The 23842-nt window shown below is 43.3% G+C and overlaps 1 protein-coding gene across 7 annotated transcripts in view; it reads left to right on the forward strand.

Annotated features, from left to right (window-relative positions):
* The window catches only part of NPAS3 (neuronal PAS domain protein 3), a 957609-nt gene that overhangs the window by 913638 nt on the left and 20129 nt on the right, over positions 1–23842 (forward strand). For all 7 annotated transcript variants that reach the window (XM_070775448.1, XM_070775441.1, XM_070775442.1 and 4 more), the window contains 2 exons: positions 11349–11542; positions 15775–15881. In XM_070775448.1, the coding sequence (XP_070631549.1) occupies positions 11349–11542; positions 15775–15881 (301 nt within the window). The remainder of the gene's footprint in view (positions 1–11348; positions 11543–15774; positions 15882–23842) is intronic.

Here is a 23842-nt window from a genome sequence, read left to right on the forward strand (position 1 = left end):
CCTAATCAATGCCTAACACGTAACATCCAGGCCTCACGAAGAATGGAACCAAGATAATACAGATGGTAAGTTATAGAGGTTTAGGGCTTTGATGATGGCTCAAAGCTTCATGTTTAAACATGCCAGATTTAACAGACACCACAGCAAGGAAGGGTCTCAGACCCCATGTAGTTAAGCCCACTCGGTCTCCCAGTGAGGAAATTGACGCAGAGAACGGAGCGCCTTGCTGCAAACACAGAACTGAACATTGCCTGAGTGTGCCAGAAAAAGTGAGGCACCTTGGCTCCTACTGTGCATTCTTTGTTTCTTGCACCTATTTGGGTCTAAAGTGCCTAGCTTAAGAGAATTCCTTGTTCTTGCATTCCTGAAGAGTTCATGTTACCTACAACAGCCTCCTGGGAAGGGATCACTTTTAGGTTTGATCTGTAAGGAGTTTCATGTCTGAACTTGGGGAATGTCAGGACTTTCATTATTCCACAATATTTAGGACCCATCTGTCTGCGTTCAGGTTTTTCTTAATTATCAGAAATTCAAGTCCTAGTATGTGTGTGTTTTCCCTTTAAGAGGAACGGCTGCTTTAAAAAAAAAATGTTTCAGCTCCTGAGACAGCAGAGTTGCCCTTCCACAAGGACTGGTCTACCCATCCACGTGGATAATTGTCTTTATTTCTGTATCCTCTGCCACTGAGGAAGAGAGGAGGAGCTGATTCCCATATCTTGGAGCTCTTCCTCTGAAGGCTTTTCCTTCTTAACAAAATGTAATCATTTATTCTGCAGACCTTCAGGCCAGGTGGAGGGGACAGAGTGCCTGCGTGCTAAGTCGCTTCAGTCACGTCCAAATCTGTGCAACCCTAAGGAGTGTAGCCCACCAGGCTTCTCTATCCATGGGATTCTCCAGGCAAGAATATTGGAGGGGGCTGCCGTGCGCTCCTCCAGGGGATGTCCCCTACCCAGAGACCGAATGCCTCTCTTACATCTCCTGCATTGGCAGGCTGGTTCTTTACCACTAATGCCACCTGGGAAGCCCGGGGACAGAGAAGAGCTGCCCTAACCTTTCTCAGGAGAGCAGAGAGCTCTCTGGAGCTACTATCTTCACACAGACAAGCACTCAGCAAGGTCCACAGCTATCTCTGGCCACTTGCCGCAGAATTAGTATAAATTCTGTTAGCCAACAGAAACAAAGGTGTGCGAGACTAACTCAGAACAAGACGTGTCACTAAACTCAAGAAACTGACGTAAAACATGCCTTCGACAAAGATGAATGGAGCAAGGATAAAAAACAGAAAATATCTGAATTATCTGTTTCCTAATAGGAGCTCGTGAGTGCTCAAGAAAAGAAAGAATATGATATAGTGTTTCCACAGGCATCTATAGGTGAAGGATCACTTGGCATAAGTCTAATTCCGGGTCTTTTTTTTTTTTTCTGTCTTTAATGCTGTTGGAAATACAATTGCAGTCAGTTACACTGGGAAGAACTGCCTCTGTACCTCAAGTCAGGGACATTAAGCCATAGGGGCCTCCAGGGGCCGTGAGGGGCGATATCCCTCCTCCACATCAAGTGACAGAGGACTAAAAACGCTGCCCTCCACAGAGGTAGTGTTCCTCTGTCCTTCTCTAGGAGACTTTAATAAAGTAACTGAATGAAACGAAATTTGATCAGATGTGTATAGTTCAGCCTTCTTGCTTTGCCCCTTAACAATTTATAAAGGTGTTTCTACCCATGGTCCTGTTTGATTAAATGATATTTGAAGTGTTCCACTCTCTGAGAAAATGTGGTTTATAGCCTTGGCATACATTTACATAATCTCCTTAAGGAAATCTCTTCAGCTTACTTAAACTATCCCAATAAAAAAAAAAAAAAATCTTATCTCTGGTAGAAGAAAGACTGTTTTCTCCAAAAGGAATAGGAAACAAATATGGAGTCTGACCACATTTTGAGAATCTAAGGCTCTAATTGTAGTTACATTTTTTATGTTATATATTTGAAGCTTGTTAACAGAGATGGATGAGAAGCAATTGCTGTGTTTGGAGGATACAGTCATGTAAGAAAAGAATGCTGTGGCTAATGTTTTTTAAATGTGGATTTTAAAAATAATTTTTTATGTGTTGCCTTGGAAAATGTTTATACATTTAAAAAAAAAAAAAACTGAGGGTGATAAATTACCACCAATCTCTCAAGCTCCCCACTGGAGCCATCAAATTAAGGGTTAACCTCCCAGGATTCCCCTGAATTAATCAAGAGCTAAGCCAGGGGCAGGCTGGGCTAGGGAGAAGGGACTGGCAGAGCTCCACCTCCCCAGAGACGCGTGGGACATAACACTGCAGCCCCCAAGTAAAGGAGCCTTGGCAGGGCTCCCAGCGCCTCCCTCAGGCAGCCCTGTGCACAGAAAACACGCCCCAATCCCACATGAGCCCAGGGTTTCTGCTTATCAAGAGCTGATCCTCCACTTCCAGGGAACCAAAACAAGGGGTTGTGTTTACAGAGTAGAGGGGTTTTCAGCCCTGATTTAACCGTAAATGTACATCTTTTTTTGCTCATTTAGGAAGCAGTCTGTGATAAGCCACTGGGTCATTTTTCTAAGATGTCTAGATCCATTCAGCTCTAGATAAAGATGCAGCTAGATGGACCCAAGAGTGGTAGTTTAGTCACTAAGTCATGTCCCAACTCTTGCAACCCCAGAGACTATGGCCCATCAGGCCCCTCTGTCCATGGGATTCTCCAGGCAAGATTACTGGAGTGCATTGCCATTTCCTTCTCCAGGGGATTTTCCCAACCCAGGGATTGAACCCAGGTCTCCTGCATTGCAGGCGGATTCTTTACTGCCTGAACCACCAGGGAAGCCCACTTTGTGACCCAATGGCCTGCCCTTCAAACAAAACTGAAAGAATGGCTATGCTAACCACTGGCATAAAAGCCCTTGGAATGCTGGGAGGCATGCAGTTTCCAGGTTCCTTTCCAGCTTTAAAGAATCCAGAGTTTGGGGCATAGGACCTTGGAATCCCTATTATTTGTGTGTGTGTTATTTTTTTAATTGGAGTATAATTGCTTTACAATGTCATGTTAGTTTCTGCTGTACAACAAGGTGAATCAGCCATATGTGTACATGTGTCCTCTCCCTCCCACCACCTTGAACTCCCTGTGCTATACCACAGCTTCCCTCTAGCTAGCTGTTTTACACATGGTAGTATATTTATGTCAAACCTAATCTCCCAGTTATCCCACCCTCCCCACTCCCCACCATCATGTACTTGTCTGTTCTTTACATCTGCATCTGTATTCCTGCCCTGGATCTAGCTCTCCAAGTGATTCTTGTACATGCTCAGATTTAAAAAAGACTAACCCTAGAGGGTTTGGGGTTTTAAATAAATCCCTGATATCAGCATTAGGTGTTGTGGGCTTTCCAATTAAAGAGCAAAATATGTTTCCCCCATGTGCCTGGCTCATTTAGTTATTTGCGTATAGGACAGAGCAAGTTGACTTCGGCTGTAAGAGGAAGAATGCCTCCTTCCTCATGTTTATGCATCATGAGTCTTTGCTTTCAGGACCTTAGGATCTCAGTGAAAACATAGAAATTAGCCCCTGGCTTCCTTCCTTCCTTCCTCTGCCTACCAGAGTTGGGAATGCCCTTACCTACAGCTCTAGGTCTGTCCACTTCTGCAACCCCCCCTTGGTGAATCTTTTCAGCCATCAGACCAAGCATCAACTGGTTGTACTCAAATTACATTCCCCTTCCTGCTCATCTCTTTAACAGTCAAACAAATGGAGTCCCTGGGAATTCACACTTTCTCATTGTCGTCCTTCTACCTGAGAACTGCTGGGGTTCCTCTTCCTTAACTTTGCCCTGAATACTTCCCTTGTACCCAGTCTCACCTCCTTTCTTCTCCACCACCAGAGCTGCCCTTAAGTTGAGCCCATCTAAAACTCTCTCCAGTTCTTGCTAGTCCTCTAGCCTTAAGTGCTAAATCCTACCCAAGCCTGAAGAGCCCTGCTCTTAAGGAAATTTTTAGGGACAAACTTTCAGAAAGCCTCCTCCCAGCCACGTGGTTCCTGAATTGATCAGCACCTCTAGACCTAGTTGATGATGACATTCCGCGTCCACCTCTCCTCTGTTGCATCTCCTCTGGCCCTGGAAGAGGCGTGCATCTTTACCTGCTCCCTGCCAAGACCCAATTTCCCCCTGGACCTCTCCCCTCACCCTCAATCTCACCTCTGCCTTGAGAAGTCAACTTATCCCTCTTCTGTCCTTTCTTATCCCCAATTGCTTAAGTTTCATTGTGAATTATGACGAACATTCCTAGAAGCCAGTTTCTAGAAATAAAATCTGAGATGCTGGAAAGGGAAGGGAACTAACACTGCTGTTCTCCTGCCGCTCACAAAGCCCAAAGGCACTTCCTTCAGCTGCGAGCCCTCTCCTCCCCAGTGTCTGCCTCTATGGACAAGTTCCTGGTCTCAGATGAATTGGTTTTGTTTTTCAGGCCTTGTGCAAAGACTTAGGTTTCAGGAGTCAAAGAGACAGGGACAGAGAGACCTGTTAGGGTATTTTCTCCAACCGATGATAATGCTCTAAATTCAGGAAATCCCACTCCCTAAAAATTTGCATGAAGTAATTTACATGAGGTTGATATTCTCCTGCTGGTTTAGATTAAGTTGTTAGGCTGTAGGCTAGATGTTTAGATTCAGAAGACCCAGCTAAGCCCTTATCTTTCAGCAGGTTGTGGGCCACCAGAGCCCCCATCACTTAAAAATAATTAGCTAACTCTCCCACCCGAGCTAGTGATTTGATGATCTGTATGCTGAACCAGACCTCTACAGGGGAATAAAAGAAAAAAGACCAGAGTGCCAGAAGGAAGCTTAATTTTTAAGGTAAATTTGGATTCCTTTAAAGGACAAGTAAAAAAAAAAAATCTCTGAAGATGCTCTAAACCTAGGGAATCATAGTTTTTTTCCTGCCTGCAGCTTCTTGGTTCCTCCCTGTGCCTAGCCTTATTCTGTGCTTTACATTATATGTGGAAAATAATGCACATAATACTTAGCACTTCCTTTTGATAAAGAAAATGTTTCATAGGGCTAGTAGTGAGATTTATTCCTAAAAGAATGGAGAATAGCTTCCAGATGTATTTTCCCATCATGGACTTTCTTTCCTTAAGTATTGACAGAGGGGAGGTTTTATCAAGGTCTTTGTGATGGGCTTGTTTATAATGAGAAGATATTAGTGGAGCGCATCTAAGTGTTTATCACCAACAAATGACAGAAAGGAGCATATGGCAGGAAGAGAAATATATATTTGTCCAAGAATCATGGCTTGTTAACACTCCCACATTCGTCCTAAACTCCGTGATCATGTACTCTCTACATGGCACACGCTCACTTGTGTCCAAGAAGAAAACTAAAAGTCAGACACTGATTTCTTCAATGTGGAACTGTCAAATGATGCTAATTTGGACATTTTTATCAAAGATGGTGGGATTTCCACTCAGAAATCCTATGCTTACTGCTTCACTGTTGCTGGTGTCCGGGCAGTGCTGTGTAAGGGGTTTAGAAAAATATGGGCTTTAGCATTTTTGCACAGCTCTTTATGATAAAACAAGAACAATGAAAGGAAATGTGAGAACTGAGCTCTTACATAAAACTGAGCTCGGGGTTCAAGAATCTTTTCACTCAGAAATCTCTTTTGAAGAATGTCTGTAGATTAAAGACCAGACCAACACAAACCTTTAGGACACAGAGGCAATTTTTACCTGGCGTTGGCCAAAACCAAAGCACCGTTCCAACTCAGATAGGACCCCTAAACCCCTACTGATTAATTCTTAAAGTAAACTCTGCATTGATTAGCTTGCAGCTCTCCTTGGAAGCTCCTGCCCTCACCATGGAGCCATCAGGGGAGTGGCAGGTAGGTTAACAGCACAGTGACAGCCCCTCTACTGAGCAGTAGGTCATAGAATTCTCTAGAACTTAGACAGAACCCTAGGTATCAGTACCTGACTCTTATCTTCCCTTTTATATCTGAGGAAACGCTGCCTTGGTCAAGCTAGAGGACGTGCCACAGGTCACCAGAACCAGAACTGAGATCAATTGTTCTGTTTCCCAATTCAATGTTATTTCTAAGCCACAGTATTCCTTTCACTTTAAAATTATTATTTTTATGGTTTCACGGTTCTTGAAATCATATTAGTATTTAGGTTTATCTACTTGTATTCAACATCATTTCTCATTCACCTGCTTAACTGTACAAAAAAAGCCATCCCATTCTTTGGGATATTACCACAGGGCCTGGCGACCATGTGGCAAGCTTGGCATTTATGCCAGAATGGAATTGTGGGTGGAGAAAAAGGGGGCTTAGAGTTTTCAGAAATGGTCACTTTTTAAGCAAAAGTAATCATTATAGAGTAAGAGAAATTCAATTTAGAGAAGTTAAGTTGCTTTAGGCTTCAGATACTCAAAGGGCTGGCATGGTGGGAGGATGCCTTTGGTGTTCTTCTCTTATCTATGTTTTCTCTGTTGGTAATTCCATTGAATTGCTTGGTTTTAAGTATCACCGCCCGTCAAAAAAAAAAAAAAAAAAAACCAAAGTGAAGCACAAACCAACCAACCAACCAAACAAGTCTTCAACCATACCTTCATCTCTCATCTCTTAAGCACTCAACCCCTTTTTCCAACAATCGAAGGACACCTTCCCCAGCATCTCCCGAGGCTGCTCAAATACTAAGTGTCCACAGGGAAATCTTTTTCATCCCTTTGCCAGCAATTCCTGCATTCCCAGTCACCATTTGGTCTACCATCATCTTCTATGACACAGGCTCAAAATCACCATGCTTCTCTCCAGGTCCCATTACCAACTTCTACTGCTTGTACCTAGTATTTGCCCCATCTCTGTCTCTTCTGCTGCTGCTGCTGCTGCTGCTGCTAAGTCACTTCAGTCGTGTCCGACTCTGTGCGACCCCATAGACGGCAGCCCACCAGGCTCCCCCATCCCTGGGATTCTCCAGCAAGAACACTGGAGTGGGTTGCCATTTCCTTCTCCAATGCATGAAAGTGAAAAGTGAAAGTGAAGTCGCTCAGTCATGTCCGACTCTTAGCGACCCCATGGACTGCAGCCTACCAGGCTCCTCCATCCATGGGATTTTCCAGGCAAGAGTACTGGAGTGGGGTGCCATTGCCTTCTCCGGTCTTTTCTGCTAACCCTCGTTGAAATGCTCCTGGCTCCCTGGGTGTCTCCAGTAGGTTATCTTTTGTATTTGTTTCTATTGTACTTTATATTCCAGCCCTTTTCTCTATCTGGAACCCCTTTTACCATTCCATGATTATATCTTATGGCAGTTTTAATTTAGTGCCAGTTTCATGTAGCCTTCCAGATCCATTCAGTCAAAAGTATTTTCTGCCTACCCTGACATCCCCAAAATTTCATTCTATACCTTTCCTTTGGTGCACACTTTTTATTTAAGAAGATAGTATTTTTTTTTTGAACATCTACTGTGTATCAGGCATATACCCAGGCACTTTGTATACATTTCTACTTAATCCTCTCAGCAGCCCTATATCCCAGAGGTCCATATTTTACTGGTGTTGGATACAGCTTGGACGTGGGGACTCCACTCCCTGGGTGATTTCAATGTGTAGTAAGGTTGAGAACCACTGGTAGAAGTCCAAACACTTTAGCCAGACACTATCCTGTAGTAGATATCACCTCTGATGTTCTAAAAAACACATGTTGGACCCCAGCCCAGTCCTACCTAATTAGAATCTCTGGGGCAGGGAGCCTTGGAGTCCATGCTTTAACAACACTGCACAGGAGATTCTGTCATATAACCAGAATGCAGAAACCACTCGAGCAGACCCTATGTCGTCTCCCAATCTTAATATATTAAGAGTAATTGTTTGTTTCCTCTCACTGTATATTGTCTGTAAACTCTTGAGAACTGGTTTACATTTGATCCACCTTGGTCTTCTCTCTGGTACCTATCAAGACTCCTTGCATATGTTTTAGAAACTAAAAAACCCAAAGAGCGCCCTTTGATGACCTCATTAAGAAAACAGAAGACATCTTTACAGAGTACTTACTCTCTGTACTAGGTTTTTAATCCCTAATATGCTGACCTGAAAGTAAGCAAGTCATTTCAATTCCCTGAGCATCATAGTTGCATGACTATGCAGTGCCAGAGCTAGGATATGAACCCAGATCTTCTGATAATACTTTTTATCCAGCCTCAGGCCTTCAAAGCAACTACAAAGTAAAACAAACAAACAAACTGTTTGATACATGTTCTCGCCATGTTTCTAAAATCTAAACATAACTTCTCACAATGGGAGGGAAAAAAAATTGTTGGCCTTATGAAATGGATTTGGGGGAAATACCATAATTTAACCCCAAAATTAATTACACGACCTAACATATCTTTTCTTCTCTTCAACCTCACTCTCCCCCACCCCCAGATGAACATACACTCAGACAAACACACTCTGATGTTCTTTGACATTTCTTGACAACTGCTTTGTTTATTGCATTGGCGATTTTCTTAGGTTTTTTTTCCCTTCCTAGTTTGTATAGTTTCTCAGACTTTTCAAATAATTTGGGCTTCTGCCATATATGAAATCATTTCAAAGGTTCATATACAGTTTACTTAAGGCAGTAAATTGGCATCTGGTATAAACTTCTAATGTTTTGGTGCAATATGAATATGCACTTAAAACGTATAAAAGCATAACAAAGTTGAAATGACGCTCAAACACAACCTGGTGCTGACAAGTACCCAGTCATGTCCAACTCTGCAACACCATGGACTGTAGCCTGCCAGGCTCCTCGGCCCATGGGATTTCCCAGGCAAGAATACTGGAGTGGGTTGCCATTTCCTTCTCCAGGGGCAAACACAACCTGGAAACATGGATTCTAAGCTCTCTTTGCCATTTCCAAGCCCGATGATTCTGGTTAGGGGAGGAATGTTACAGAGCCACTTTCCTCACTTAAAAACTGAAAAGGAGAATGACCTAAAATAGACTCTCCCAGTTTTTCTCCCAAATACAAATGGCATGATCCTTTAAAGCAATAATTACTTATTTGGCCTGTGGTCAAGATCAAATGTATCATCAGTCCTTATCCTTATTGTTTTTAAGGGCAAACAGAATTATAATGAAAATTTTTATACTTCTTTACGATTTAGAAAGTGTTTACCACAACTGCCTCCTTTGACTTTCATGACTTAACTGCAGAATAGTCATTATTATCCCCATTTCACAGAAAAGAAAGAGATGCAGTGAGGTAGAGTGGCTTTCTCCAGGAGAACAAAATCAGGAGATAGCAAACCTAGGTCCCTGCCCAACCCAACTTTTGACCCCTTTCAACAGCTCAGTGGCCATGAGCAAAGCTGGAGGAGATCAGAGGCGGGTGGCTCTGACATGCACACAGCTCCCCAGTAGCCTGCCTGGCTTCCTCAAATGTCTGCTATCCCAGATGCCTTTAAATTGCTTTGGAAGAGAATACCAAGTGGGGATTTATTTAACATATCATTTCTGGGTGTGAGTTTTCCTGAGCATTTATAGATCTGTGTTTTTCCAAGAAGCTGAGTGTTCCTGATAAAACAAGACAGATAATGATAAATGAGCATCTATGTAAGCCTAGCTGGGAGGAGGACCAGGGACTGTTAACACCCCTCCTGTGAAGCTAATCCCATTTCTTTTAGCTATTTCTTTATTAGTTAATGAGGTCTTGCAAAAATATGTGTCTGTGATGATGTTTTAGCATCCTTGCCTCTAGGAACATTTTCAAATATTCATAAAGCAGCTCGTCTGACCAAAGCTGAAAGCAAAGGTGCATTAAGCATGAATTTAGTCAACTTCAATGTGGGTGGTCAAAAAGCTGCTCCTAAAATAACCTAAATAATCCTCCTCATTGGTTTCCAGATCCACAGCTCTGGGCTCAAACATGAAGGAGGACAGGGAAGAGTACATTTAGAACAGCCAGGACTCCGAAGGGCGGCCCCATAAGCTTTGATCCTGCTTCCTGACTGACAGCAGAGTGGCTTTGCTTTTGGAAGACTGAATAACTTAAAAACACAATGAAAAAGGAATTACCAGCCTAGTCCCTAGGAAGGAGAGCAGATGCTAGTTCTTATCGCTCCAGGGAGGTCAGAGACCCACTTCCCACTTCAGTTTCCTCCGACAAAGAGGGAAAAGGAGACTCTCAAAAGGTGTCTCTGGTGCTCACGGGTGCATTTGGAGAGGCAAACCAAACGCAGAAACTCGACCAGCTACAAAACTGAGCTCCAAGGTACAGGGAATGGTGGCAAGTACTTCTACAACCTGGTTTGGAGGGTACTCCACGCTGTCACAGGGCACGAGGAACCCAACTAGGGTACACACACACATACATATACACACGTGCCTTCCGTCACCCAGAAGCAGGGCCACACAAATCCTCATTCTTTCCATCTTTTTATGATTTCATTTTCCCAAAACATTATTTAAGGAAACTCACATTGTGACTCATCTCCTGTGTTCAATTCATAAACAAAGGAATTTTTTCAAAAGATGGCTTTATAAAAACGTATCACTGAAAATAATGTGAAGATGATGAACCAACTTTGTTTGGTTCTGGGTGGGTGGCCAGGACTATCCATGGCATACTTTGTCTAAGAAACCAAAAATCGCAGCACACTGTTCTCCCTCCTGTTTCTGAGCAAGTACTTCAGAGCTGTCACCAAAATGGTGCAAGCCTTCCTGATCTACTGCCCTAAGAGCTCAAAGAACAAATCATACGCTGAGGTCCTCTGACCTTTGATCCCAGAGGGCATTGTGATAAAGATTGGTGTTACATGTGCAGGTAACTCAGCACTGCCTAACATGGAATGTCTATGCTCAAAAGGACACATTCATGTCATTGTCACTGAATCTCTTAATCACTGGAGTCTTTGGCTTTTTTGAGAATGAAGGAAAGCTCTGAGCCACACTTCTGAAGAGAGACGTCCATGGAATCCCGTTCAGTAGAAATGTGGAGAAGGACACATATCGTCCACTAGTAAGGGATGAAAATGCAAACATTTCTGTTTGCAGCTCAGGGCTCACTTTATCCTTTTATCTGGTTGTGAACTTCCTCTAAACCTGAAAAAAAAAATAAGTCCTGAAAAATAGCAATAGCACAGTAATAATGCTGCCCTGAGAAATGCTCAGAGTACAAGACTATTTCTCTTTTGTCTCTTGCCTTGAGGACACTGAGGGCACTTTGACAGCCCTTATGATTACACCAGATTCAAGCTAACATTCATTATTCCAGATGCGATTCTGCATTTCTCAAAAGAAGTACTGTTACAGCCCGGATGTAAATTTGACTGTGTCCTGTACTTAATGTTCTATTCCAGGTGATTCACATAACGGGCCGGCTACGACTGAGGGTGTCACTGTCCCACGGGAGGACCGTCCCCAGCCAAATCATGGGGCTCGTGGTTGTGGCTCATGCCCTGCCTCCCCCTACGATCAATGAAGTCAGAATTGACTGCCATATGTTCGTCACTCGAGTAAATATGGACCTCAATATCATTTACTGTGAAAATAGGTACTTCGTTTTTGTTTTCATTTGCCCTGTTGTATGTTGCACATTGGTAAGGGCCGGTGTTTTCAGCAGTCTGAAGGATTTTACTCTCCCAATGAGGCTCATTATAAATCCTGATCTTATTTTTAATGGCTGCTTGGACTGACACCAACCATGCTTTTTATTTGAAATTTACATCACTGCCCTGATTTACATTAGGGACAACAATGGGATGAATTAGGATACCCAGGCATCCATATGCTGTAACTGAGACCCATTTTGGCTGAGAACCCAAGGAGAGAGCAGGACTGAGACATTCTTGGCAAAACAATGCAGCGAGAGCTATCTCCTAATGCCTCAGCCAGACCCCCTTCCTGACTACTGCAAGGGCCCAGCCTTATGATGGGCAGTGTTCACACGGGCATTGAGTACCTTCTCCTAGTCAGCTCAGGCTGCTGGGACTAATCCCCATAGACCAGGTGGCTCAAACAACAGACATTTCTCACAGTTCTGGAGGCCGAGAAGTCTAAGATCAAGGTGCAGGCTGACGAGGTTCCTTTGGTGGCAGGCTGGGGTAGGGGTGGGAGGTGGGGGTGCAGGGTCGGGGGTGTCTTCCTGGCTTCTTGCTATGTTCTCATATACGGGAGGGCAAGCTCTGATCTTTCTCCGTATTATAAGGACACTAATCCCATCATGGGGGCTCCACCTTTATGACCTCATTTAAACCTAATTACTCTCAAAGGTCCCACCTCCAAATACTATCCCAAGGTAGGAGTGGGGGTGTAAGGACTTCAATAGACAAATTTAGGAAGTACACAAACATTCAGTCCACAAAGCATGTAGAGAACAAATAAGAATTTGAGATTCCCTAGAGGAAAAAAGACAAAAAAGAAATTTGCAGAACTCTTCAATAACACTTCATAAGCCTGAGGATTTCACTTGGATAGATTAAAGAAAGATGACCCATCATATAAGTGACTTGGCAGCCCTTCCTCACACTGAGCTTTTACAAAAGGACTTTTTAGCCTCTGGTTAAGAAGTTCACTGTTTCATTAGGCACAAAGCAAGGGACAAGGAGATGGGACAGTGCCCCTTCAGACCTCTCACCTAGAAGTCACCAGTCTATCATCAGGCTGATGTGAGGAAGAGAGAATCCCGGGGCAGGAGGAGGGGGTGGAGGGGAGGTGCTCACGTGTGGCTGTGGAAAGGAAGCTTGGCAGTGTTGTTCCTCCTTGGGGACAGGATTGGGGGGCGGGGGTGGGAACAAAAGAACAGGTGATCAAGTGGTTTAGGAAAGTGATCTGTCTCCCGGGCCCAGACATGAAGAAGACAGGCAGTGCCCACATCCAGTCCATTGGGAAGCGCTAAAGATGTTGGGATCAAACTAGAAATGTCTGCCCTTCCCAGTCAGGCTTTGATTCAGAGGAAAGGATTCACTGGGAAGAGATAACCCACCCAAGCTTTAGCGTGTTCAGGCAGGGAGAAGATATCATGAGCCTGTCACTATTATCTAATGAGTAGTTCAATCTATTTGTCAAGTTTTGAGAGTATTTATTAAAATTCTTATCACCATGACTATACACCTACCTGGCTATGTGCAAGGCATTCTTCAATGGCCACAGAGAATCAGGAAGATGAGTTCAGCAGAATGAGTAGCTAGAGTTGGCCAGGAATAGTAGGGAGTGCTAACATTTATTGAACACTTCCTACACCCTCGGCGGCGTGCGAAGCACATTGAAAGCACTATCTCATTGAAGCTTCAGGACAGTTCTGGAGGCTGGTGTTGCCCATATCCACCAGTGCCAGGCAGTGTCAGCTTAGAGAGAGAGGGTAAGTGTCTTGACTGAGGCCAAGACTTGAACTCTATCTGTCAGACTCAAACACCCTAGCTCTCTCTGCAGGACCTCCCTGCGCTCCCTGTCTCTAATTTCTCTTCAGAAGCCAGGTTAAATGGTATGGAAGCGGTCCAAATAACCACTGTGGGGATCTTTCATATGTGTGCACCCATGAAAGAGAATATACAGCCCATAAAGCAGTCTCTTCTGTTTTAAAATGTACAACATTGGATACCCAGGGAGGCGGCAGACAGTCAAAGCATGAACTATAGCTTTGCGTCTTTGAAAACAAATGTCAGTTCCCTTGATTGAGAGTTCTACGAGCACCACTCACCACCACCAAAAAAAAAAAAAAAAAAAAATGAAGCCTCATCTCATTTACCTAGCTCCCAGAAATCCTTAAGCCATCACTTAATTCTCAGGCCTGTGGTCACAGGTTGATTAATTCTTTTGATGCACTCCATGGACTTGGGTGCCTGATGGTGCCACTCTAGTAATTGAGATCACTTTCTATGGCCTACTTCATGTATCTTTCCTCCCATTAAAACATGTCTTTTTTTCCACAACCCCTTATTAGCCAGTATAATACAGCATTATTTCCCTACTGAAGATGACAGTAATTATTTAAAAGGACCCGTTAGAAGTAATTGCATATTTAATCTGAGAGAACAGCATATCTTGTGTGCCCAGCACCATGCTACATTCACATCATTTCATTCATTAGTACCCTCACCAGCCTCTGAAGTTGTTTCACAGATGAGGAAACTGGGTCTCAGAGTATAGGTTGTCATCAGGATTTTGATCCTGATATACAGGTTGTCAGACTGGTCTAGGGTTTTCTACACATAGATGAAGAGGTCTTTGAACACGGAGCTCATCACATTCACCTTGATAATAGGCTCTGGGAGTACATAGAAGTGTTTCCATTGTTTTGAAGGATTTCATTCAAATAAAAAGTAAACTAAAGAACTCTCTTCCCTAAAGAACCGGGTGCCTTTCCCCAGGGTTCATTGTTTACTTAGGGAATTGCTAACTAGAAAACAGGGGCCTCTCCTGGACTCTCCTCAGAATCCCGGGACAGCCTTGGGCAAAGCCAACCTCTGATGCTTTCAGAGGATCCAGCAAATTCCAGAAACACCATGGAGGGAATGAGGGCCTTTAATGACATCCTTATTCACTCGTTTGCAGAAAGGGGGTGTGAACTGTGCTTGGAAAGCAACTAATGGTTTCAGGAAAACACCAGCTGATCTGTTTTATACCAAAAAACCAAGGACTCGTGAGAAAACACTCCAAGAATTCTATTTTGGCCAAAGATATGATTTAAATTGCTAGACACTGAGAAATTCACTCCCTGGGTAGGGTATTTTCATTATATCCCATATTATCCTGGTTTGGTTTGGTTTCTTATTTCCTTGCCTTTGGGGGTCAGATTTCATTCCCCCTGCAGCGCTCTCACGGGTTTCTTCAAGGTGTCATAGCTAAAGATTCACTTAATATTTGATAAATCATAAAACATAAAAAGCACAGGGGCAGTAAAGAGAATCAATTAAACAAGAGATAAATTCTCTCTGGGACGGACGAAAATGAACCTGAACTTGGACGGGGAGGAAGAGAAGCAACATTTCAGCACGTTTGTGTAAACCAGGCAGATTCCACACCCCCCAACGTGTTTTCCAATTTTTGTTCTATTTTTCTGTGCTCCTGCCTGAGGACATTGGCATCTGGACAATCAATGACAGAGGCTTACACACACGTACAGTCGAGCACAAGCCCAGCAGAGCTGCCGAAATGGTTTAAAAGTTTGCGTGTGGAATCCACCACAAAGTCCCAGTTAAAAGGGCTAGGAGTGAGAGCTGAGCTCTCAAATGACTCAGACAAAAAAAGATAATACCCCCAGGCATCTGTATGTCTCAGCATTTAAATTATATCCCTTGAAATGCCAATTTGGATTTTGTGCCAAGAAGCAGTCGAAGCCTTTTTTCATGGAAATACCCAATAGAAGACCAATCTGTTTAAATGAAAGGTGTCTCTAATCATTTGGTATAAACATAACATGTTTTTATTTTATTATGTAACCTTGAATTATCTTAGCCTCTAATGAGGATCTCGTATTGTTACTGATTCTCAATAATTTCATGGAATTATGTTGTCTAAATGCATATTCCGAAACTAAAGAAAAAAAGAAAAACCTAGTTAATTATTTCAACACAACTGCTTGATCCAGCGCATTTCTGGCTTCAGAAAAGGACTGTTACATGTTAAAGAAAATTAATTTTATCTAAAAGGGGTTTTCCCTCAGTGCCAAGTCCTCGCAGGTACCCTGGTACAAGGAAAATTGTCAGTAGATCTGTTTCTAAGTCACTGAACTATTTGTATATTTCCCTTGCTTCTGATTTCCAGCCTGTATTCTTCTCTTTGTAGGATTAGTGATTATATGGATCTGACCCCCGTAGACATTGTAGGGAAGAGATGCTACCACTTCATCCATGCCGAAGATGTCGAGGGCATCAGGCACAGTCACTTGGACTGTAAGTACCTCCGGTGCGCGGGGACAGCCCAGCTGGGGTCCTCTCTCCTGGATGCTTTTTTTTTTTGGTTTCCATGCCAATTTCTCCCTTCACATCTCCTGCACATTTGAGATGACTGTCAGTGCACAGTGAGAAAAAGTGAGACATAAATCACTTCAACTTGTATTGGAATTAGATTGAAAGCTGGATCTCGGGGCCCGGAGAAATTGCTGGATCTGTAGGTGCTCACCCCGGATTTCGTGGTCTCCTGTGTGCTCTCTCCCATGATGTAATGGGGGGACCTTTGTCTTAAGTGCCTTCTCGACCCTTTCATTTTCTAGAGCTACTTCCACTCTGAAATTTGTGGTATCCGTTTCAAAATAGACGTGGGAAAAGACAAGTTCAGCTAGGCCAGAGCCTCATAAAAATTCCTACTTGACTATCCACAGACCTGGGATGGGGAGGGGGAGGGGAGGGGCAGAGTGTGGATACTGCAGCTCTCAAAGGTGCTGACTTTTCACTGTATTTCTACAAAGAGGGTTATTTAGAGAGGCGGGTACCTCCATGTCCCGTCTCTTGGAAGGGCCAAAGTCATCTCAGCTCTTTGAGTCTGGTTCCCGGCTCCTGACCAGCAGGCTCACCTCCAAGGCACCTTCTGTGGGTGTTTAAGCAAAGCCGGGCCAGCAGAGCTCCGCTGGGTCCACACAGTGACTCACACACCAGCATCCTCATGTACTTTTCCCTCATCATACTTCAAGGGGCTGTTTTCACTGTGAGCGCAAGGGATCTCAAGTCCCATCGGGAGGCACCGTGGCCCTCTTAGGAAGAAGCTCTCTTTTCCATTGAGAGGTCCTTTTTATGACCATTCCGTAGACTCTTCCTAGAAGATGCGGGCTCTGCCATCTACATTCCTAGAAGGTTCTAAACCCAGTTCTGAACTCTGGTTTTAAATGCGTGCCAGGGGACACAAATGAGATGGTCCAGCTTGAAACGGAAGCTTTTATGTAGTAGGATCAGCCGGGTGGCCTCTGTGTTAACGTTGTCTTCCCTTTCTGGCCATGGTTGAGGACAGCTGTTTGAGCTCTCTCCGGCCCTTTGCAGTTGTTGACTCGTTTCAAACTGCGATCTTCAGAAGCATGATGGAGAGACAGTAAGCTAGCCGGAGTCTCAGAGTGTGAGCACCTCGCGCTGTGTGTTGAACCCTGCATTAGCAGCACTGGCGTGGGAACGGGGTCAGTGTCAAGCTCTGTATGTGCTGTGTCTCTGGGAAGAGGCTGGCTGCGAGGCAGCTCTGGCAGATTCTACTCCCAACCCTGAGTGCGTGCCTTGGTATGGCTCCTCGGGGATTTAGGGAGCCCACTTGTTGCTGAGAACAAATGGGTGTCGGGTATCACAGGAGCAGATGGTTCTTCAATTAATTGAGGGGAAAAAAATGATGCTGTTTCCTGAAAAGAAACATTGGGTTCTTTGTAGCTGGGAATTTAGAGAAAATGGAGAAAAATCAGGATCTTTGGAGGAAGCTGTGAGTACATTTTGTGATGCAGATATGCCAGAGATTCAGACTTTTAAAATGAATGCATGTTTGTAAGACACAGTCATAGACCATGTGCGTGTATGTGGATTTGGGGTGGGGGGGTGCTTTTCCATTCTGGAATCTTAATCGAGGTCTAAATTCAGAAACCTGATGCTGACAAAAAAGAACTTTGTCATCCTCCGTTATTATTTGGAAAACGTCATGCTATCTCTCTGGGATTTGATTTACAGCTTGAAGAAATACAATTCCTCAGGAACAGTGAGCCAGGGCAGTTCATTTCTTCCCATAAAGCAAAGGTCTCCAACAAATACATTTGAAGCCATCCTTTCCGATCTACTTTTATCTCGTTTTCAGTACCTGGAATAATTTGAGCGTGCTGAAAATAAACAACTCCGTCCACCATTCAGTATTGTGCTAGTATCCTAATTTTCCTGGTATCTTGCCAACTAATAAACACAGAAGGTATGCTTTCAAATTCTGTGATTTTTTTTTTCATTACTTGATATTGACATACTGGCTATTGCTTTATGATTTTGTCTGCTAACAATGATTGACTTCAGTCTTTCAACTCTTATACACATGACTTCTAATTTTAAGTTCTTTTAATAACCTTAAACGCATGAAAAACAAATAGAATGAGCTGGTAATTCAGCACAGTAAAATACACTTCACATATTTAGCTATCACGCTGTGGAATAACTCCACAATGTCAAGTAGCACACAATTAGTAAAACTGTAGGGGGAGGAAAAAGGAGTGTTTTGATCCTGAAGAATTTTGATCCTAATCAGATTGAGATTTCAGCGTTCTTGTAGTGCTTAATATCTTCAATCACACACACACACAAATCAAACCGATGCCAGTGTCAGCTTTTGCATTCGGTGACTGAAATAAAATGCTAAAATATACAAATGCATCTCGCTTTGTACAATAAACATTAACATCATTATAAAGTAAGATTGAGTCTAAAACTGTGTGATGGAATGTCTGATGTTTACCTAATTCTCAAACCAAAGCCAGCCCAGTAACAAAATGACAGAGCATGTAATAAGTCTTGGTTGTGTAAACACTGGAAGAAAAGGCAAAAAGCCAGCACAGCATCTTGCTTGTCCAGAGCCCTAGGCTATTACTGAACGATGCCTCAACTGTGCCTTCTTGGCAGGAGAAGGTCATGGTGACATGGAATCAGCTCAAGAATAAGATAGAATTCTAAAACAAAGGGATGGTTAAAAAATAAACCACATTAACTATTTAGCTTTTCCTCCTAAAGCTATTGGCACAATTCCTGGCTCTGTCCATGAAAGGCAGGTTGTAGTCATCTGATCTTACTTCTGATATTTTGAGATCTGTCTTCTGCTCCAGTTTATGGATAAAACTTTAAAAAAAAAAAGACTTGACAGCCTTTGATAACTCAAAATGCTATCTTTATCACTCAGATCTATTTTCCTAGCATAGGCAACTGTAAATCTATAGATGAGCTTGTTTCTAGAATAAGAAAAGTAAAAGGAAATCTCAGCTGCACCAGGATTTGACACCTCTGATAAAGTGAACCAAAAATCTCTGGACCATTTACTCTGCCACTGGGTTCACGTGAGACACCCGAGAGGTCGCTGGGTTCCAACATGAAGAATCACTAAGAATTGTATTATATACGCCAATACAGTGGGTTAGTGAAATGACAAAATCACGGGAGTTTAGGTCCTCTTCCGTCACACTGTGCCAAAGACCTGTGTGATACTTCCTTCTTTATGCCACCTCACTGGAGTCACTGAACCCAGCTTCATTGATTCTTCAGGCCAAATTGAGCAAATCAACATTTTAAAGTTTGAACTTTAAATCATCCACATTAGCAATGATTTGAGTCCCTTTGTCTATCACCCTGAAGCTTTCCAGGGTTCCAAGGTGGCGTTAGTGGTGAAGAACCCGCCTGCCAATGCAGGAGATATAAGAGACTCAGGTTCTATCCCTTGGTTGGGAAGATCCCCTCGAGAAGGGCATGGCAACCCACTCCAATATTCTTGCCTAGAGAATCCTGCCTGGTGGGCTGCGGTCCTTAGTGCCATGTCAGCCTGGAGTCACACACTCCCCCTACCTATAGGAATGGCTCGACCCTCCCCTGCTGTGCCTCTGCCTACAGTCCAGTAAATGGAAGGGCAAACCATTAGTGCCATCCAGAGAAACATGCCTCGTGTTGTGCTTTCGTCCCCGTCTACAGAAGATGCTCCTTTTGCCTTGAGATATCCTTAGGGTTCTTCCCGGGTCACATCAGCAACGACTCTTAAAACCTGGAAAGAGTGGCCTGAGGGGAAAACTTCCTTTCTCTTCATTACAATGCGTCCCAGCAGCAAGGCTCAAGGCTCTGCACAGTGGAGCTTTAGGGGAGGAAAAAGGAGCTCGAAAGTATAGAAGTGGCGTCAGTTTTCCCTTCCTAGAACTGGGCCCAGGATGAGAAAACTCTGGCAGGGTTATTTCAGAAAGAGAGGAGGACTTCCAGCTTGTCTATGAGATCATTAAAGTTAAAAAGCACCACCTACCCAATGCATTGGGGAGGTGTTAAAAAAAAATACAGTAGCCTGTTTCTTTCTTAATTACAAAATTCTATACTTCCGAACAAAACGAATACACAGCTACCTGGCATAATGCATTCCATGCTGTTTTGCATCAATAACCCCTACACTTCCCTCCTGAAGGCGTCTCATCGCCAAATGCAAGCCGACTGCTTAATGCAGGACTAATTAGTATACCCCCTTCCAGTCTGCAGGCCCTCCATTGTAATTCCTTCCCAGCTCATTTTTTTCCACAACCGAGCATCAATCAAAGTAAGTGCCCTGCCTGCCTAGGAAACACAAGATGCCCTGCATGCATTTGTCATCTGCCACACAAACAAAGGGGGAATTGAATTGTTGATTTGGGTATGCAGCCATTGCCTGCAGTAGAGGAAGGCTCCAGTGAAGGAAGGAGGGAAGGTGTAGAGTTTGCTGGGTGGGCCACGTGCAGATGGCACAGGGGATGTATTTTCTGATCTTGGATTTTTCCAAGGCTGGGTCTTCAGGGATTTAGCTGCCACCTGATCACTGGCTGGACTTTCCCCCCGCCAAAGCAAATGAGTTTTTTCCTCTTCTTCCATATGAATATGAAAATTCACATGAAAGGAAATGCTCGTAATAGCTGGCACGTCTGCCTTTTTTCAGAAGCCAAGTCAGCCTAGCCTGTCCATTAACTAAAAAGATTGTCACACGGAGACAAAATTAAGTCAGGCTTTTATGCAGGAGCGAATTAGTATTATTACTTTACACCATTTTTTTTTTTTTTTTTTTTGGCAAGTGCTGATTTGGGTTTCTAAGTCCCAGGTCAGGCACACAGAGAGAACAGAGACCAGCAAGGGCCTGCCCACCAGCTGGGTGCTCCATTGCATTCTAGAAATGCCAAATTTCAGGCCAAGCCTCAGGTTTACTGAGACCAAACATGCAGTTAACAAAGGATCCCTCGCTGACTCACATTCATGTAAAAGTTTGAGAAGTACTGACCTCACTGGTATTTAGAAGGCATTGTTTTACATGGAGTAAAATACAGATCAACTAGTGATCTTAAGGAGTTCATTTATTCTCCCTCCAAGAGGTGAATTTTATTAATAGTAGTAAAAATGTGAATAGTCAAATGGCTCTGAGGGCATCTCAATCAGTGTTCAAATCAAACAAGCGTGGTAACTCGATTAAGAGTTCAACTTCTTTATAAGCATATAAAGTTTTGAGTATCAGCAGAGAAAGTTAATAGGGTAGAGATGGTAGTAACTGTCAACTTGTAAGCAAACATCAGTTTTTTCCCCAGGTTAATATTTGTCTAGGTACTTGGTGTGTGAATAGGACAGTCATATTTTCCCTGTTCAAGGTCATCTAACATTTGTGAGTATTTACTACAGACAGTTATTATAATTGTTATATAATTGATTATATTCTTTGCAGCCAAAGATGGAGAAGCTCTATACAGTCAGCAAAAACAAGACCAGGAGCTGACTGTGGCTCAGACCATGAACTCCTTATTGCCAAATTCAGACTTAAATTGAAGACAGTAGGGAAAACCACTAGACCATTCAGGTATGACCTAAATCAAATCCCTTATGATTATACAGTGGAAGTGAGAAATAGATTTAAGGGCCTAGATCTGATAGACTGAGTGCCTGATGAACTATGGATGGAGGTTCGTGACATTGTACAGGAGACAGGAATCAAGACCGTCCCCATGGAAAAGAAATGCAGAAAAGCAAAATGGCTATCTGGGGAGGCCTTACAAATAGCTGTGAAAAGAAGAGAAGCGAAAAGCAAAGAAGAAAAGGAAAGATGTAAGCATCTGAATGCAGAGTTCCAAAGAATAGCAAGAAGAGATAAGAAAGCCTTCTTCAGCGATCAATGCAAAGAAATACAGGAAAACAACAGAATGGGAAAGACTAGAGATCTCTTCAAGAAAATCAGAGATACCAAGGGAACATTTCATGCAAAGATGGGCTCGATAAAGGACAGAAATGGTATGGACCTAACAGAAGTAGAAGATATTAAGAAGAGGTGGCAAGAATACACAGAAGAACTGTACGAAAAAGATCTTCACAACCAAGATAATCATGATGGTGTGATCACTCACCTAGAGGCAGACATCCTAGAATGTGAAGTCAAGTGGGCCTTAGAAAGCATCACTATGAACAAAGCTAGTGGAGGTGATGGCATTCCAGTTGAGCTATTTGAAATCCTGAAAGATGATGCTGTGAAAGTACTGCACTCAATATGCCAGCAAATGTGGAAAACTCAGCAGTGGCCACAGGACTGGAAAAGGTCAGTTTTCATTCCAATCCCAAAGAAAGGCAATGCCAAAGAATGCTCAAACTACCACACAATTGCACTCATCTCACACGCTAGTAAAGTAATGCTCAAAATTCTCCAAGCCAGGCTTCAGCAATACGTGAACCATGAACTTCCAGATGTTCAAGCTGGTTTTAGAAAAGGCAGAGGAACCAGAGAGCAAATTGCCAACATCTGCTGGATCATTGAAAAAGCAAGAAAGTTCCAGAAAAACATCTATTTCTGCTTTATTGACTATGCCAAAGCCTTTGACTATGTGGATCACAATAAACTGTAGAAAATTCTGAAAGAGATGGGAATACCAGACCACCTGACCTACCTCTTGAGAAACCTATATGCAGGTCAGGAAGCAACGGTTAGAACTGGACATGGAACAACAGACTGGTTCCAAATAGGAAAAGGAGTACGTCAAGTCTGTATATTGTCACCCTGCTTATTTAACTTATATGCAGAGTACATCATGAGAAACGCTGGGCTGGAAGAAGCACAAGCTGGAATCAAGATTGCCGGGAGAAATATCAATAACCTCAGATATACAGATGATACCACCCTTACGGTAGAAAGTGAAGAGGAACTAAGAAGCCTGTTGAAAGTGAAAGTGGAGAGTGAAAAAGTTGGCTTAAAGCTCAACATTCAGAAAACAAAGATCATGGCATCTGGTCCCATCACCTCATGGCAAATAGATGGGCAAACAGTGGAAACAGTGTCAGACTTTATTTTTGGGGGCTCCAAAATCACTGCAGATGGTGATTGCAGCCATGAAATTAAAAGACGCTTACTCCTTGGAAGATAAGTTATGACCAACCTAGATAGCATATTGAAAAGCAGAGACATTATTTGCCAACAAATGTCCATCTTGTTAAGGCTATGGTTTTTCCAGTGGTCATGTATGGATGTGTGAGTTGGACTGTGAAGAAAGCTGAGCGCCAAAGAATTGATGCTTTTGAACTGTGGTGTTGGAGAAGACTCTTGAGAGTCCTTTGGACTGCAAGGAGATCCAACTAGTCCATTCTAAAGATCAGCCCTGGGATTTCTTTGGAAGGAATGATGCTAAAGCTGAAACTCCAGTACTTTGGCCACCTCATGCAAAGAGTTGACTCATTGGAAAAGACTCTGATGCTGGGAGGGATTGGGGGCAGGAGGAGAAGGGGACAACAGAGGATGAGATGGCTGGATGGCATCACCAACTCGATGGATGTGAGTTTGTGTGAACTCCGGAAGTTGGTGATGGACAGGGAGGCCTGGCGTGCTGCAATTCATGGGGTCGCAAAGAGTCGGACACAACTGAGTGACTGAACTGAACTGAACTACAGACAAAGTTTTGCAGTATTGCTATAAAATTTCAAAAATGCCTAAGATATGGGTCTTCACCTTCAAGAAGCTTACATATTAGTAGAAAAGACAGCATGAAAATGGCCCAATTTGAAAAGGTGGCATAAAGAGAAGACAATTACATTATGCTGTATAAACAAAACACAGGCGCCCCAGAGGTGGGGGCAACCAAAGGAGGATGAGACGTTCCAGAGGAAGCACACTCTCCCCAGACGCTGAACCGTGGTGGCGAGAAGCCAAGAAGGCAGGAGATATGGCAGGGGTGGGG

This window comes from Bos indicus, chromosome 21, assembly GCF_029378745.1.
Source record: "Bos indicus isolate NIAB-ARS_2022 breed Sahiwal x Tharparkar chromosome 21, NIAB-ARS_B.indTharparkar_mat_pri_1.0, whole genome shotgun sequence".
NCBI classification, from domain to species: domain Eukaryota; kingdom Metazoa; phylum Chordata; class Mammalia; order Artiodactyla; family Bovidae; genus Bos; species Bos indicus.